General features: G+C 42.0%; 1 protein-coding gene and 1 long non-coding RNA gene across 2 annotated transcripts in view; one reads left to right on the top strand and one right to left on the bottom strand.

Moving 5' to 3' along the window:
* The window catches only part of LOC147155836 (uncharacterized), a 38,362-nt gene extending 25,643 nt beyond the window's left edge, over positions 1-12,719 (top strand). Inside the window, exon 3 of the long non-coding RNA XR_015092228.1 lies at positions 12,325-12,719. This is a non-coding gene — a long non-coding RNA (uncharacterized LOC147155836). The remainder of the gene's footprint in view (positions 1-12,324) is intronic.
* Positions 12,720-14,833: 2,114 nt separating this feature from the next.
* Positions 14,834-18,286, bottom strand: chst2b (carbohydrate (N-acetylglucosamine-6-O) sulfotransferase 2b). The gene has a single exon (XM_086066602.1). It carries the CDS (start codon positions 17,669-17,671, stop codon positions 16,274-16,276), a length of 1,398 nt encoding a protein of 465 aa, XP_085922728.1. The 5' UTR covers positions 17,672-18,286; the 3' UTR covers positions 14,834-16,273.
* Positions 18,287-18,541: the final 255 nt, after the last annotated feature.

Consider the following 18,541-nt stretch of genomic DNA (forward strand, 5'->3'; position numbering starts at 1 on the left):
TCTGCGATTGGTTGGAAACCAGTTCAGGGTGTACCCCGCTTACTGTTTGAAGCCAGCTAAGCGACCCCTTGTGAGGAATAAGCGGTTCAGAAAATAAATGGATGGAGAAGGGAAGCCATCATGGTCAAATGTTGTAGAAAAGGCAGCACGTTTGGACAAGACGTTTCTGGGATCAAATTTTGGCTCTGGCCTTCCTGTAGGGCAGACTTCCTGAATCCTGGTCCTGTAGGTTTCAATCAAGATCTCAACTGGGGCAGTCTTTTCTGCTTGTCAGGCTTTGATCCAGCCGTGAGAGACGGGAGTACATTTGGTTCATTCCGCCATGAGTTCATTCCAGAGACTCTCTCTCTCTCTCTCTCTCTTTTTCTCTGTTGCCGACACCATCTTGGGACCATTAAAAATCTTCTGATCTGCGGATCTGACGGGGCCTAGCTCACGATGAAAGATGCGTGACGTAGCTTCGAGCAAGGACATGTAGGTCAGACTTTTCGGGGAGGGAAACGGAACACCGGCAGAGTGGGATTGCAAACGTAATATATGCCGCCAGATCGGAGTCATACACGCTTGTCCGTCTTGTGGATGACGATGACGCGTTGCGTTAAACTTCTTCTAGTTCGCCTTCGATCGCTGCTTTGAAATTTGAAGCTATCAGACGCAAACCCTTTTAATGAAGGTAAGAGGGGACAGAGAAAGCAACATTCCCAGATAGGGAGGGGAAAAAAATGGATTTTATTATTCTCGGGGGGAGTCACTGAGAGATAAATGGACCCAACTCCTCATGGGACAATCAAAGCAAGGAGATGGCCATTTACGTATTCAGTCATGAAAGCCTCCGAGGCTCAGAACTGTTCCAATCAACTCCATCAAATCACAACTTCATGGACGGCAACAAAAATGATTATGTAACTGAACACTATCTGGAATCAAACCCACGGTCATGTTTTTATCTTTTTGTGTATATCTAGCGTAAAATAAATAAAGATGACATTCTGCAGACAGAAACCCCGGAAAACTCAGTGACCAATGAACACTAGTATGTTGCATGACTGTAGTATGACAAGCGCCATACTAAGATTTATGACTCTAGTACGTGTAGCTCTTCCCCTGAAATATTTATACCCTTGTTGTTTTTCCCCAACTGATAGGGTGTCCAAGGGAAGGTTGGTTCTTGTAGTTTTTCATGTATGTTTTCCCTTCAGCAACCAATCAACACAACATGGCTGCGGTATGTCGAGTTCCACCTTCTACTATACGTAATGCCCCACTGTGGTTTGTACGGAACGAGAGGGGCCAAGGAACAGATTAGTACATTTGGAATTTGGTGTTCTTTTGTCTTGGCTTGTTGCTGTTTATCATAAAAATAATATGTGAACAATCAACAGTATACGTTCTGATCGTTGTATGCTAGTTCCTGTTTTAGCTAGCACTGGTATCACTTGTTTGTTCACACCTGCAGGGTGTCAAAAACCAGATGAGTACATCTCGTTTGTTTGTATTTTCTTCTTGAATTGTGGCCTATTATAATGAGAATAACCAATGACCAGTCAACGGTAGTGGGTTCTATGCCTGGACTGTGTCTAGCTCCTGTACCATACTTAGCACCCAAATGGCGAGATCCAAGAAGTCAATTAGTTTATACAGCTTTTGGTGGTCTTTTTTTTTTTTTTTTTTTTGGTCTTCTGGCTCTCTTACAAGAATCAATGGCAATCATTCAACAGTAGTATGTCGACTTTAATATGTCAAGATCTATCATTGAGGCACAACAACGCTGTGGGACCCAACTAACCAGTGCTAAATAAACATTTTTCGTTCACAAGATTTGACTTTGGGCTCTTAATCACAAGTAGAATCAGCGACCAATCAACTGTCATTTGTTGTATGACTGCAGGAGCAAAATGAAGGGGAGTGGGGGGGGGTAGTGTTGTTGTTGGTGGTGTCTGGGACTGGAGGGGGTTCTCATATCGATTTATCCCCTGCAGCAACGTGCCAAGAAACCGCTTTCATAATCCTCCCCGGCTAAATAATTCATCACTTGCCCTCAAAATTTCATCAGCACCTCCACGATGGAGACAATCCCTTCCTCTCAACGAGGCGACAGCATGGATTCAAAACGTAGAAGGAGCAGATGGGGTGACGATGGTGGCGGTAATGCACCCTAAACCTGAAGCAGGGGTGGAGGTTGACCTCTGCGGTGCACCCGTGTGCCTAACTCGGTGCTGGGAAGCTGCCCACTTAGCCTCGCTAATGGTGTGTGCTCTGTTCCCCACTGTGATGGGTTCAAAGCAGGGGAAACCTTTCATGTATATTTGATGCGTCTTAATCTGGCCTTGCTAATAATGGAACGCTCCACGGGAGGTTTGAGATCCGGAGAAAATGGTGAAGCGTGTTCAGTTTTCGGGTAGTCGTCACTCGGTCTTTATATACTGCACACGCGCTATAAATACTTTCTGATGAGATTGCCTCAGAAATAAATAAATATATTTTTGATTTTGGTGTAACATTTTTATGCCTTTGTGGATGTGTCATTTACAGATTCATAATGTCAGGTTCAGTCCACCTAGAACATTTAATAAACAATAGACCCGTTCTGAGCACGCTCGACCGAGTCCTCTCTTTTTATTAGGATTTTAGCTAGTTTACACATATGTTGCTGCTCTAAAGGGGAGGGGTACACACAGCAGCAACCTTCAAGGATGTTAGAGTCATAATGCAGATAATACTACAGACTTTGTGCGCTGACGGTCTCTTGTTATAAGGCACAATTCCTTCATGTTCCTTTAAGTCGTGTTTTCCAATACTATAAGAGTAAATATGGTATAACTTATGTACAAGTCATACTTTCACAAAATTCACACTATTAGTTTTTTTCCCCAACAGACTGAAAATATCCATTTTGTGGGTTGATGGCTCGGCTTCAAGATGAGGTGCGATATCTATTAATATTTCTTCTCATAATTTTCACGCAGACAAAATGAGAACAACACGTGGGCATCTGTCGAGTGGGTTAATCCATCTCTGTGCCAAATGTAGTGGTTCAATAAAATTACCTACCCAAAATCTTCAGCACATGAGCAGCAATTCAAAGCATACACGAACGTCAGATTTACTCACTCACTCACTCACTCACTCACACGCACTGCTCTGCCATTTTTTTTTTTTTTTACGCCTGCTCAAGTAATAAACCTTACACACTGTGGAGTTCTGGCTCTAAACTTTGGCTGTAAATGACCTCCATCCTGCAGTGACTATATATATATGGATTGGTCTCTTTTTTTTTTTGCAAGGCTGCAGGTTGACAAACGGCGGCTCGCAGTGTTGTTTGCTTCATCGTCACAACTCACGCATGACATCTCATTTGCAGTTAAGTCTGCACCACTGACTTGTTATGGCCAAACATGTAAAAACAAGCGTGTATGGAGTGGACTACACCTGCTACTCAATGACTATAAAGGGGGCATGAGCGACAAATAATGTTGAGTTACTGGAAACATCTGCCTGTCCATTCACATACTCACCAGATGTAAGTATCAGAGTGATTTTTCGCTATGACTTGTGAGCAACAATTTGAGATACAATCTGCATCCTATCCCTAGTGCATATTTAATTAGGGATGTTCATCTCTCCGTAAAAGATGGTTCTATATGATTCCCGATACATGGTGTACGATACGATTCAAGGGTATAACGATTTATAATGTAACGATTTGATCCGGTACGAATGAGTGGGATTGCGATATGGCGCGGCTGTAGCTTTTTGTCATGGTTATTAATATGCAACGACATTTAAAAAGTGCTCCAAAGCCCAAATTAGAATTCAAAGAAACAAAACAAAAAATCAGCAAATTTAAACCGATTTATATATCGATTTATAGTCCATCCCTCATTAAAGAGGATTCGATACGTAGGTGCCATGCAATTTAAAGATGCAATGATTTTAAAATGTATGGATTCGATTTAGTTTGACAAATCTGGCCCGATTTTCCGATTTGAATAATTTTTTGTTACACCCCTAATATATTTATACTGCGTGTGTATGCAGGTATATTAAAAGTGCATTGATTAATCGACAGCTAATCGATTATCAAATTCATCCATAAATATTTTTGATAATTGATTAACCGTTTAATGCCTTTCATCCTCTTGACATTAAATATTCTCAGATTTCTTTAGTCGTCTATGATTGTGTTCAATCAAAATAAGACATTTACAAACACCTGCTTTTACTTTGGAAAATCAATTATCAACAATGAGTAAACTTTTTGTCAATTTTATGACATGTTATGGACCAAGCCAGTAAGTGAATCATAAAAAAAATCTGCTGCGATGTTTTTGTTTTGTCAATTGAAAAAAAAATAAAAAATGTCTTATTTTTGAAAAAAAGAGATTGGAAACCAAAACATGTTTTTAAATCTGATCATCGATTAATCGACGAAATGTAAGTTTTCTGTACATGCAGATGATGGAGATATTTGTTTGTCCGATACCATAAGTGTTATTTTGTATTGTAGTTAAAGCCAAAGAACAAGCACAACTTTCCTATCCACAAAGTTCTCTAATTTGCTTTCGTACCTCATAGGTATGCAATTTGTGCTTGGACAAGGTTTTTTGTAAAGCCCCGAAAGCAATGACTTCCACATCATCGTAGCGTTATTAATAGCAACTTTGCCCAAAAGCTTACATGAGTCGGCAGTGAGGGAGAAAAGTGCACAGCGCTGCATCATCCTGGACTGAGTTTTTTTTTTTTTTGGGGGGGGGGGGGGGGGGGTAGTGGAGCTCATCACAAAAAATAAACGGAAAAAAACGACTGCAACTGATCCAAGCAAGGTCAGAACGAGGCTGGTTAGGCTTGAGGGATGTGATTGCCGTTGACTTGACATCACATCGTCTGTTCTATTCTTTCAGCAGTTGCTATAAATACGCAAACATTAATGCAAAATGCACAGCCCTACTTCCTCTGTCGCCGTTTTCTTCCTTCTTCCCTCTAGCTGTCTACTTTGCATCATTTGCAAATAAATGAACTGTCTCCGGTTTGCACACATTTACGACAAATCGTGAAATCACATACACCAAATAAAAACATCTGCTTCTCCATATGATGTAAACACCTGTCTGACCGTTCGCATGCACGCGCTCTCAACTTGATTAAGCAGCGTGCGCTCGATAACGGGATGGATTGGGATTTGCCACAGCCCAGCATCCCCGTCTAATTAATTACGGAGTTCACTAATCAAGATGCTTCATCTGTGATTTTAAAGAAGAAGAAAAAATACAAGCAGGGACACTTCTTCTCTTCATCTTTGGCAGATTAAGGAAGCATCTGAGAAGAGAACCCATAAGTGTAGCCAATCAGCACAGTCAGCGGTCACATGATCAAAGCCCCTCCTCCTTGTAATAGACAATTGAATGCATGATCCTCAAATTCTTAGCCATCCTCGATTATTTAGCCTCATTAGGCTTTTCAATGTAGTAGCACACTACTAGATAGTAAATTAAAGTAAATGCTAAAAGTGTTCCAAAAAAAATCGAGATTCTCAGTTACTACGATTCAGAATCAATATATAATGTCCCAAAATCGATGTTATTTATTAATTGTATACTATAAAAGCTATTTAAAAAATAAAAATTAATAAATAAGTCGCTGTTGTGGTCCACGTGCTGTTTTTGTGGAAAAAGGCACTTTCGTTACCATTCAAAACTTAATAAATGTAATAAAATAAAATAATAATAACAAAAAATAGAGAGACTTTCTAGAATGCAAATCAGACTGCAATAGATCATAACGATTCTTTGCACATTCGTAGATTGAAGGAGAAATTGTTTTGAATCGGAAACCGTTTTTTAATCGAAAATGGATTCTGAATCGAATCGCCAAAAGTCTGAATCGAATTGAACCATAAGACAGTCAAAGAGTCCCACCCCTAATAAATACTACAGTATGTATCCCAAATTACCAAATTTTCCAAATAATAGCCTCAAATTAAGATATTTTACACACTTTAAATTCCCGACGGAATTTTCTAGTTATTTTTGCTGTGACTTTGAGCTCGGCCCATCAAACGCTCTTCCAACCATTTGTTCAGTCTTGTGACTGGCAGCGACTGCAACAATGCTAGTTGACATCACAATACTGTATATACTTGCAAATTGTGTACAAATCCGAGTCTATTTCTTTCCAAATTGAATTAGTTACACACCTTATGGGATTTAGTTGCCTGGTGCATGGGCCACTTTCTAATTGCTTTCCGCACCCCTGGTGGTTACTTTATCTTCCTCTCATTTGCACTGATTCTTTACAGGGTCGATTGGTACTGCATTGCCAAACACCGATGGGAGCACTTCCTAGCTCACTACACCAAGTTGACACTATTTCGAAACGAACAGGAAATTCCCAGAGAAAATCCAGATGTCATCTGTTTGTCATGGTGGACCGTGAGTGGATGAGGGATGGTGGACCCAAAAGCAGGGCAACAGGAATCAAGTGCAAGGCGTGGAACTTTAATTAACCGTAGAGAAAAAAGTGAGCAAATAACTATGACTTGATGCGATGTGACTGGATTGGTTGCCATGATTGGACGGTACGTGACTGGCCTGGTCGCTATGACTGGACGGGACGTGAGTAGACTGGTCACCATGACTGGACAGGACTTGACTGGACTGGTCGCCTTGACTGGACAAGACGTGACTGGTCTGGTCGCCATGACTGGAACGGAGGGTGACGTGACAGGACCTGATTGGCCTTGACTTGCTGTAGAGTGACTTGACTTGGCTTCTTGGCAGTGACGAGGACGACTTGGTTAGCTGTGACGAGGACAACTTGGTTAGCTGTGACGAGGACGACTTGGTTAGCTGGTGGTGTTAACTGTGGCGATAATGACTTGGCTATGGCGATGACTTGGCTGTGGCGAAGGCTAATTGGCGGTGACAATGGCTCCTTAGCTGTGACGAGGACAACTTGGTTAGCTGTGAAGAGGATGACTTGGCGTTAGCTGTGACGATGATGACTTGGCTGTGACAAAGGCTACATGGTGGTGACAATGGCTCCTTAGCTGTGACGAGGACAACTTGGTTAGCTGTGAAGAGGATGACTTGGTGTTAGCTGTGACGATGATGACTTGGCTGTGACAAAGGCTACATGGTGGGGACAATGGCTACTTAGCTGTGACAATGGCTACTTAGCTGTGACAATGGCTACTTAGCTGTGATAATGGCTACTTGGCTGTGACGAGGACAACTTGGCTGTGACGAGGATGACTTGGTTGGTGGTGGCGAGGACGACTTGGTTAGCTGTGACGAGGACGACTTGGCTGTGACGAAGACTTGACGCAGGAACTTCCACACATAACATAGGCAATGCACTCACACCGACTGGACAAACACAACAGACAAAATACACTAATGAGACACACCTGGGGATGGGAGGACACACACAGGTGGACGTGGTTAGACATGGCGAGACAAGGTAAGAAACCAGGAACACGAGACAAAAAAAAACACCAGCTACAGAGAAAAACAACAAGAACACCCATAACAAACAAAAACCCAACCCCCACAGAACCGAAACACTGACACCGTTGGTCTATGTCGTCATCAATGACATTATCTATGTCCGCAAACAGGGAGTCACTTTGTTTCGTTCCAGTCTAGCGAGCTACAAAGTAGCCCCCTTCCCCTTTCCCTGCCCCGAAGCGAGGCAATAATGACTGCCAGTCAGACGACCGGGTCTAATTGCGGCGCTGTTTGTCGCTAATCAAAGGTTGAGCCGGTTGACATTTTCTTGGCGTGATGTGCGGAGGATGAGGCTGATTTTGTTGAAATTGCATCAAAAGGTCAAACGCAGGCGGGTGCTGATTCTGGTTGTGATTGCATCGCAGGTAATAGCGCTGCGGTAGACCTCAACAAATCTGAGTGTTTCATTTGATTCGCCGCCAGCAGAATCTGAGCGGATGCGGTTGCACATCCAGACGATTTTCACCAATCTGGATTTGTGTCCGTCAATAGTGACTTTATCCGTCAGCATCTGCGAGCTGGCGGCTTGTAAAATATTGCTTTTGTCTGTGTGAGCCACTTTTCCCTGATTGCATTTGTACGGGAAAAGGCACAAAATTCCCAAGAGGGGCATTCAGTATTCCGCAGCTCGGCTTTTGCCTCTGCATTGCTGCACTGAACAGCAAATGCAGGTATGGCCCAATCTCATTAACAAGCTCTGGCGTTTGTCCCGCATTGATTAATTAGGCGCAGTCAGTCAGAAGGTGTTTTTAAAAACGCAATCCCTTGCACACCAAAAGAAAAATAAATACATCCCTCCCGTTCTATTTGAGCTAAGAGCTGCCGCCCTCTTGGAAATGTGATAACTAGGTAATTTCTGATTTTTTATTTATTTTTTTATTTTACTTTTGCTCTCTCAAACTGTTCAGTGGCATAACTTTTTATTTATTTATTTTGTATGCCCTCTATGGACAATAAAAACAATATTTTCCTAAGAGCAAATTTAACTATGATATATATATATATATATATATATATATATATATATATATATATAAACAAATTTCAAATTGGAATATTCAATATCATCAAATTAGAGCCTTAAATATGTTAATAAATCATAACCCCAAAAAATTGAACGCTTTAAAAAAATAATAATAATTTTTACAATGTCAGTTTTCTTTTTTCTTTTTTTTACCCCTCTCGTGTTATTTCAGACAAGAGTTGGCGCTCTCTTGGAAGTGTGATAACTAAGTCATTTATGAATATTTTTTTACCTCCGGCCACTCAAAAATGTTCAGTGGCATAAGACCTATCCATATATGTATAGTTTTTATTCATTTTTGATGCCCTCAATAAACAATTATAGCAACATTGTGCTATGAGAAAAATGTATGATGTATGTAACACAAAATATAAAAATCCAAATTGGAATATTTGATATGATGTCATTAGAGCCTTGAATACATTAAAGAAACGCACCCACATTGAAAAAATGAAGCCTTTTAGAGTGCACTTTGAGATTTTTCATGCTCGAAACATTTGTTGTTGTTATTATGTCGACGTAGGAGGTCACAGTGACAGCTTAGTCGCACGTTTCTTGACTTTCTTTGTGCTTTTGCAAGATAACAAACGAGACGAAACAACATATTTTGCCTTGGCTTGCACTTTGGTAAGAAAACACGGAAAATGCGACATCTTACCACTTTCAGTCTTTGAGCGATAACAAACAAGCAGACAACGCGACATATCTTCGCTTTGGAACGATGACAATCACAGAAGAGAAGGTTTCGCCACAAACTCCCCACACAGAAGGGATTTACTGCATATCCTGAAAATCCCCCTTGCCTGCGGGCCGAGGTCTCTGCAGCCTTTTTCCTTCTTCGTGTCAGAGCTATAAATGCACTGATTTCTTATTTTATATGTGACAAGATGGCTGAGGTCAAAATCATTTGCAATGAAATGTCCTTATTATGTTGTGTACTTGTGCTAGTAACATCCAGGCTCTCATATCCAAACGACTATTGATTTTGAACCAAGAGCATAGAGGTAATCCAAGTCAACAGATCGGAGGGGGTTTGTGCCCTGATGGGTAACAAATGTTCTCTCGTGGTCAGCATCAGGCTGTTAAAACACAACAGAGCTCTATTGTCCATTTGGTTTGTGTGGTTTTACCATCGGCAGTTTTATAAAGGCAGTTATTTGTTTTCCGGTCCTGAAATCTACTATGCAGTAACAACCGCTATGTATGTAGTTGTGCTTGAAAGTTTACATACCCTCACATCAAGTTCATAACAATTGCCACAGTGTTTTGGATTTTATGGGCTTAAGCCTTTTCTTCACCATACGGTTCACTCATAAGTTTGCAGGGGTCTGCAACCTGCGGCTCTGGAACCACGTGTGGCTCTTTAGTCCCGCTCCTTTGGCTCCCTGTGGATTTCTAAAAAAAAAATTTGTAGAACATTTATTTGTATTTATTTTTTAGATAAAATGTTATTTAAATGAATTAATAATTGAATAAAAATAAATAATAAAAAAAAATTAAATGTCAAAGTTAAAAAAAATTAAGTTGTCATTAAGAAAAAAGGCACGAAAGGTTGCGATTGGCTGGCAACCAGTTCAGGGTGTACCCCGCCTACTGCCCGAAGCCAGCTGGGATAGGCTCCAGCAACCCCCGCGACCCTTGTGAGGACAGGCGGTACAGAAAATGGATGGATGGATGGATGGCACGAAAGGTAGATGAAAGAGTTTTTAAATGATCTAAAAATCTCCAAAAAGTCACCATAAAATGTCCAGAAAAGAAGAAGAAAAGCAGAAAATTTCTAGAAAATATATAGGAAATTGCCTAAAAGAGAATTTGATTATTATTATTTTTTAAAGGCAGAAAAAAAGTTTACAAAAGAATTATAAAATGTCCAAAAACAAGAGAAGAGCTCCTGAAAATTGCCACAAAATGTCCACAAAATTGCCAAAAAAAAGTCAGAAAATTGATTTAAGAAAAGCAAGGAAATAAAAGTTTTAAAAAGGAACCATAAAAATGTCTGAAAACAAAAAAAGAAATCCCAAAAATTACCATTAAATGTCCATAAAAATGTCAGTAAATTGAAAGCAACAAAGGTAGAAAATAATGTCAATACAATGTTCCCAAAAGGAATAGGAGAGGCAAAAATGTAACATAATGTCTATTAAATTGCCACAAATGTCAGAAATTTGACAGAAAGGCAGAAAAGTCTAAACATTTATGAAAAATTACACACGCGCACACACACAAATCCCCAAACGGAAGCGGAAAGGTAGAAGAAAATCGATCTCAAAGTATTGATATGCTGCATATTTTTCTGTTATGGTGTAGCTTTAATTAGCTCCTGGGCCCTCAGTACATTAGACTAACACTAACACACTTTCGTTCATCACAATGTTCAAATGATTTGCATCTCCAGACACATATTTTTCTTATTTATTTAGCCTAAAATGGCTCTTTTGACAGTAAAGGTTGCCGACCCCTCGTGAATGGCGTGCCATTAAAAAGTCCATTTGCCGCAATATGTTCGCCGCAATAAACATTAAGAAAACCGAGCATGATTATCTTTTAACTGGTCGGCTTCGAAACAGGTAAACCTAATGTGAGTGTTTGTTATTATTGACACACGCAACACTAAACATCGGCGTAGACGTGCAGCTAAATGGGAAAACCCTCCCGAGTCCTCTGCCGACTCCATTACATTTCAACTAATCCAATTGGAGCACTTAATGGCCTCATGACTGGGCGCTGCGCTTGGTAAGACAGACGCACATCATTTTTGCTTTATGGACTCTACGCACTAAACACAAAGGCTGGATTTACACTGCAGGTCCAAGGGCGGAATTTCAATTTTTTATTTTATTTCAGGTCATTTTTGTTGACTACCGACCAACTGAAATGTATATATACGGCTAGTCTCTGAGCCCCAAAGTCGAACTCCACAGAGGAGCAATTTGCTTTAAATTGAATTACGGATGTATGCGCGTTCATCTTTAATTTAGCTTTTTATCATATATGCATGCTAATTTGCGCCCAGTTTGGTGTTTGCGGGTGACATTGGAGGTCATTTTGCCAGGTGGGACTACACAAGAAGAGAGAATGGAGATGAAAGCCAGTTAAAAGTGCACTGCAGGACCTCCTCCTGACACTTCATTATAAAGCCAAAGGAATGCACACTTTCTCCCCTTTTCAACCTTTCTGGCAAAGTAAAAGAAGCTATTGGTTAGCTGTGACAATGACAACTTGGTTAGCTGTGACGATGACAACTTGGTTAGCTGTGACGATGATGACTTGTCGAGCTATGGCGATGATGACTTGGCTAGCTGTGACGATGACGACTTGGTTAGCTTTGACAATGACGACTTGGCTTGTTAGCTGTGGCGAGGACGACTTGGCTAGCTGTGACGATGACGACTTGGCTAGCTGTGACGATGACGACTTGGCTAGCTGTGACTATGACGACTTGGCTAGCTGTGACGATGATGACGACTTGGTTAGCTGTGGCCATGACGACTCTTTTTATACAAAAACCCAACCCCTACAGAACCGAAACATGACATTTTCATTGGCTTCTTTTGGTGCAATTATTCGGCTTAAAACAAATAAACACTTGCCTCTAATAGAAAAAAAAAACATCTTAGTTTGTAGTCATTGTCTATTTGAGCTTAGTTGCTAACCAAAAAAGCAGCAACCCTTCAAAAAAACACCTAAAAGAAGCCTTACTTATTTTATTTTTTTTATCCCATAAATATGCCCTTTGCCTGTCGAGCGCAATCAAACAATATGAGAAACCTATTCTGTTACATTTCCCCACTGCAGGATGAAGGGCAGCTGTGCGTGTGAGGACACCATCACAGGAGATGTCAAACACCTGCAGGAAGGGTGCAATTGGATCTCAGGCGGAGGCCGCAGCTCCCACCAGGGAGGTCTTACCTCTGACTCCAGCTTATCAGCACCCGCCGCCCTGAAAGCGAAGGCCCTGCCTGCCACAATGAACGGGGTCACCGGCCCGGGGGCGTCGGACTGGAAACAGGCATGCAGGCGGGCAGCTATCTCCCACAATGTGAGACGCACACACACTCAAACGCGTCCAAATTTAAATTCTATTAAGGCGGTTTAACAGAGAGATCATTGTGAGGCCAATGTGAGCTTTCGATTGTGTGGCGGGCATACTTGGATATTTAACAGCTGCCGCACTGCATCAGTAGGAATGTTTTTTTGGAGACTTAAAGCAAATCACAAATAAAAAGGTTTCATTCCCATCGGATTTATACCCAAAGACCAAAACATTTAGGTATACCAGATCTGATATTGTTGTGATACAGATTCACTAATTACTTGTAAAAAAAAAATATATATATATATATAGATATATTAGAAGAGGACCTTAAGTAGTATTTTTGTATATATTCTTTTTTTTATATATATATATATATATAAAATGGGGTATAATTTTGATGGGGCATTTAATGCGACCAACTATTCAGTTCTTAAAACCTTGAAAATCTGTGCTTTAAAAAACGATTCAAAATGTAAAAAAGTCCCCATGCTTCATAGATATCATTCTTAAAGACTAGAGATACCGTAGTTAAATGTTTCCCCTTTTTTTTTTTTATATCATAAACGGAGAGAAGGCTAAAGAGACACTATGTTTTAACTTTAAAGAAGAAAAAAAAGTTACCATTTCCTTTTTTTAAAGAGACATGCTAAACAATAATTGCTTATAATCTTCATCATTAGGTACAAAGTTGGTTAACAATTTCATTTAATCTGACTTTATTATTGGTATGACGTGAATATTTACCATTATGGGATCTTATTATTATAGCGCTGCTGATTCAATGTGTCAACTAATTTGCTGTCTAAAGAAGGAGAGATGATGAAATCAAAAGTCACCCAGTCAGCTTTTCCTCGACGGCATCAAAATCGAGATGGAGCTTGTGTTTTTTACGCGTATCCAACCAAATTGATAAAAGATCAGATCAGGCGTTAAGACCATCCTCTGTGCTCAGAATGAATTTTCCCCTCTGAGGATTTTTATTTTTTTATTTTTGGGGGGGTCAGTGCAGCGATTTTGAGGCACTGGAGTGTGAAGCGGCTGTTTCAATGCAAGAGGGAATAAACTGCTGGCGAGAAGACGACGAAGAAGGGAGGGAAAGAAAAAAAAAAAAGCTCCCTCAGACTTTGCTGTGTAATCTTGTCATTGTGGAGACACACAATGACAAGATTACACTTTGCATGTGTCATTTCGCGGCCACTTTGAACATCAAGAATCATGTTTTTTTTTGTCCCATCCTCTGTTCTACCACACCACCAAAAAGGCTTAGCATTTACAAGTAGCTTGTTTAAATTGCAGATTTTTTTTTTAAACTTTCCTATACAAATATGTCATAACAAATACATATCATCCATTTTCCGTAGCACTTGTGAGCGAAAGCCGACCCCACCTGACGTTTAGTTGTGCGCGCCATTTTGCGTCCATCACTCCGAGACGCCATTAATCAAAAGTCAGACCATTCCGGCAATCCGATCGCAAATCCTGATTTTGCCAAATGCATCATCTTGGCTAGAACTAAATCGTTGTGTATTATTATGTAACATTGTCTTTACCGTGCTGTTAAATCTTTTAGCTTTAGAACGTTTGTTACCAGATAAGCTAGCAGTTAGCCTAGCTTCTTGTATTCTTCCTCTACAACTACTCATTGTCCTTATCAAAATTAGCTTGCTTGGTAACGTCTCTTACAATGTAAAAATCTTCGAAGAAACATATTAAGAGGGAGGCCAAATTTTAGTTTTAGCTTTAGAACGTTTGTTACCATATAAGCTAACAGTTAGCCTAGCTTCTTGTATTCTTCCCTTACAACTACTCATTGTCGTTATGACATCAGAATTTGCTTGCTAGGTAACGTCTCTTACAATGGAAAACTCTTCTAAGAAACATATTAAGAGGGAGGCCAAATTTTTGTTTTAGCTTTAGAACGTTTGTTACCAGTTAAGCTAACAGTTAGCCTAGCTTCTTGTATTCTTCCTCTACAACTACTCATTGTCGTTATAACATCAGAATTAGCTTGCTAGGTAACGTCTTTTACAGTAGAAAAATCTTCAGAAAAACACATTTTTAACACCTTAACCAATTTCTAACTGGCATATGCTTACTTTGATCACAAGGAAGGGAAAAAGCTCAAATTTAGTTTAAGATATTAAAACTGGGAATGTGTATCCCGGCCTATGTGTGATTTCTCCCTGCAACCTCTGGTGTTAAATGTCACTTAACTCCACGAGGTAAGTAAAGCATGCAATACCAAATCAATACACGGGCCAAAAAGCGTAGTAACTCTTTGCTTGTTTACTCGATATTCTCCCCCCCCCGCCCCGCACACACACTGGAGGTCACGTGAGAGTCGGATGAGAGTAAAGTGAGCGATTGTAAACATTGGAAAAACAAGACTGCTCACATCGACGACGAGGATTAGCAGCTCCGCAGCGGTCGAGACATTGTCCACAGTGCATCATCCCACAAGGACAACAAAATGAAAAATAAAAAACAATTGAAGTTAAAGGAACTAATTCAGACGTCGCCTACTCAAACATGGCATTGATTGTCTTTGACCTTAAACATTTTTTTCATCCACTAGTTTCACTTGTACAGACGATATGGAGACTGAAAATGTTTTTTTTTTTCTTCCCAACATTCAAAAAAATAACATCCACTTTTAAAGATACATGAGCAGGGGTTCTCAAACTGGGGTCCGGGAATTTGGGCGTCCGCCAAATAATTTGGAGTAAAAAGTGCTGATATGATTGTGATGTGTAATTACATAAGCTTACATCCAAGTCTTTGTTTTTTAAATAAAATGCATTATTACAGAACTAGTACATCTTTTTGCGAAAATAAAATTTGAATCATAATTGAATCATCTTTGTGTTTTATACTAAGGTTAATATTAACAAACTCAGCATTTTGACAGGATGTCATTTTTGGGGGGGACAATATACAAAATTAATCTGTGAATCCACTTAGAAAATAAAGGCATCTTTTTCAGAAAAATAAGCCATAATATTATGAGTTTAGGATTTTATTTTTTTTATTATAATTTTTATTTTATTCTGTCATTAAACTTTTGACTTTAATATTGTACAATTACGACTTTTTCTTGAAAAATACGACTTAATTATCCCAACCAAAATACGTTTGTACTATCACTTTTTTGCGTGGAAAAAAAATAGAAATGCATTCTTTAAAAAAAAAAAAAAAAAGATTTTTATTAGTATTGGTTCAACACCAGCCTTAATTTTAAAGTATTGATACACGTGTAGGCATCTTATACCAGCCATTGACACTTAAGACAAAAAAATAATAATAATCTGATATCATGTAAGTCCTCCTCTGCAGTAGGTGGCGCTATACTGTGGCAGTTTGACACATTGGCAAATCATCCTCTGCGACAATTTTTTGTCATTGTGCTAAATGACACTTTTTATATCAAAACTACTCGGTAATATTGAAAATCCCTAATTATGACTTATTTTTTTGGGGGGGTACGTGTTTAATTGATATTTGGTAAGGTGGACAAAATTCTCCAAAAGCCCATGGACTCAAAAAGTTTGAGAACCCCTGCATTAAGAGATTTTTTTTCTTTGTCAGTGCTAAGCCCGACAATAGACGGCATCCAGTATTTAGAAAAAACCGGGCGGTCCTTGCAGATGCCGTTCAAAAGGCGGTACATTCCGAACGTGGTGCTCCCACTTGGCGTCTTTGGCGGCGTTTTCACAGCTTGGAGTGCGTCAGTAGTGATTTGCTGAGGTCCTTGGCCTCGCCGGTGGTCCGCACGCGCTCGTAGCCCAGCACGGCCATGGAGTGGTGGCAGTAGTCCTCCACCTGCTTGATCTGCTGGATGCTGAGCACCGTCCGCCAGGCGCTGGCCGCCTGGGTGGCGTTCCGCGACGACACGATGAACGGCTTGGACGACGAGCTGGAGCCGCTGGTCATGTTGAGGGCGAACGCCTCGATGTCACGGTTGGCCGTCAGGTTAGCGAAGCGGTAGACGCCGCGCAGCGTCTTCACCGGGTTGTCCACCAGGTCCTCATAGCGCACCGCCATGTACTTGCCCTTGAGCCAGCCGGGAGGGTTCAACGCCGTCCTCAGCGTCCGGGAGGTGCGGTCGCAGATGACCTCCATGGCGCCGATGGAGTGGTAGTCCGAGCCGTCCTTTTTGTTGGCCTTGTGACCCGGATCCACGAACGGGATCCGGCGCAGTTTGGGGTCCCGGCTGCGCACCACCTGCAGGTTCTCCCGGATGAGGCCGTGCCGGGATTTGATGCGGGAGTTGGCCACCGCCCGCGGGTCTCGGACCAGGTGGATCACCTTCAGGTCCAAGGAGGGGTCCTCCATGAGGGGAGCCAGAACGTTGACGTCCAGAATGCGCACCCCTTTGATGACTACCGTGCTGTACTTGAGGCACTCGTCTTCCAGCAGTCGGAGGCTTTGCGGCGGGCACTTTTTGCACACTTTGTCGTCCACCATCCCCACCACGTCCTTCCTGTAGGCCGAGCACATGGGGTAGGAGCAGACCACCTTGTTCAGCGTGGCGCCAAACAACCCCAGCGAGGTGAAATTCTTACCCCCGGGGCTGTTGTAAAGCTGAAAGACGGACAAGTCGCAGCGGTACAGCGAGCTCAGCATGTCGCGCGCCGCCCCTTGCAGGGACACGGCGTCGCCCGGGTACAGCTTCTGCCAGATGTGCCACATGGGCTCGTACAGGAAGAACACGTCAGGGTTCTGGTTGAACAGCTCGCCGAAGAAGGACGACCCCGAGCGCCACGTCGTCAGCACGTAGATGAGCTGCCGCTTCTTGGCCAGCGAGGGCCTGTAGAGGTAGCGCAGGTCCGAGCGGCCCTGGTAGGCGGCGCCCCTCACGGGGTGGCTGCAAGGCTGCGGCTCCTTGGTCCACTTGTAGTTGGCCAAGTTGAGCATGGTGAGCACCAGCAGCAGGAAGTAGGCCGCGAACAGCACGATCCGCTTCCTGCGCAGCACTTTCATCACGATGCCGGGCTGCGCTATTATCTTGGTATGGTTCCTGTAGGTCTTGAGCTTCCTGCCGAAGCCAGCATCCTTCTCCCAGGGTGCTGTCAACTTCAGCGGCGGGTGGTATGTTTTGCCTCTCATCTGTGCCCACGACACAGCCCCCGCCCCCCCTCCCCCCAAAAGCGACTCTCCTTACATTGACAAGAGTGGAGGAGATATGGAAAAGCAACAAAAGAAAAAAAAAGGGGGGCTAAACAAGGACGATTGTATTATGTAATCCTCGCCGATTCCAAATCCGGCTATGATATTTGGCGCTGCACTGCGCAACGGTCTTCATGGCAACGCCGGATGAGAGAGGAGGCAACAAGGAGGCGAGCCGTTATTGTCCCAGACGCCCATGTTGTAGCCGGAGCCGGAGTACTCCCCCCCGCGCACTCACCGCGGGACGCGTACTCCTCCCACCCCCACTCCCGAAAATGCGCATCCCAGACAATAAAATAGTCCCCCCTCCCCTCTCCTCTCCTCTCTCACCAATGTGGCGCGCAGGCTAGGCAAAGCTCACCTCGACTGAATCCACATCCGCTGCGAGGGAGCCACAAATCCACATGAGCGCCGGGTTTTTTTGTGTGTGTGTGGTTTTTTTTTTAAATTGTATGTTTTGAAGAGCGTTCGCCCGCTTCCTCCTCGCGTTCCGCTCCCGCTTTGGCGAATACAACACACTGGACACATTCAATCTGAATCTTACGGTGGAGCTCCGCCCGCGGAGTAACACTATAGGTTGGCCCAGTGACGTCATTTCTACGACGAGCCACGCGATTGGTTGAGTGGCCCGACATTCTGAATAATGCTGTGACGTCCAACGTCTAACAAAACGAGTAAATTCTGTCGCTTTTACAATGATTTGAGACACGGAAAAACGTCAATAACATGACTACTAATGTCTTTTTTTTAAAGTGATGATTCATTGAATTTAACTATCAATATGCGTTGTATATTTTCTCATAGTATTGT

This window comes from Leptonotus elevatus, chromosome 21, assembly GCF_054856555.1.
Source record: "Leptonotus elevatus isolate MCC_2025b chromosome 21, RoL_Lele_1.0, whole genome shotgun sequence".
Lineage (NCBI taxonomy): Eukaryota > Metazoa > Chordata > Actinopteri > Syngnathiformes > Syngnathidae > Leptonotus > Leptonotus elevatus.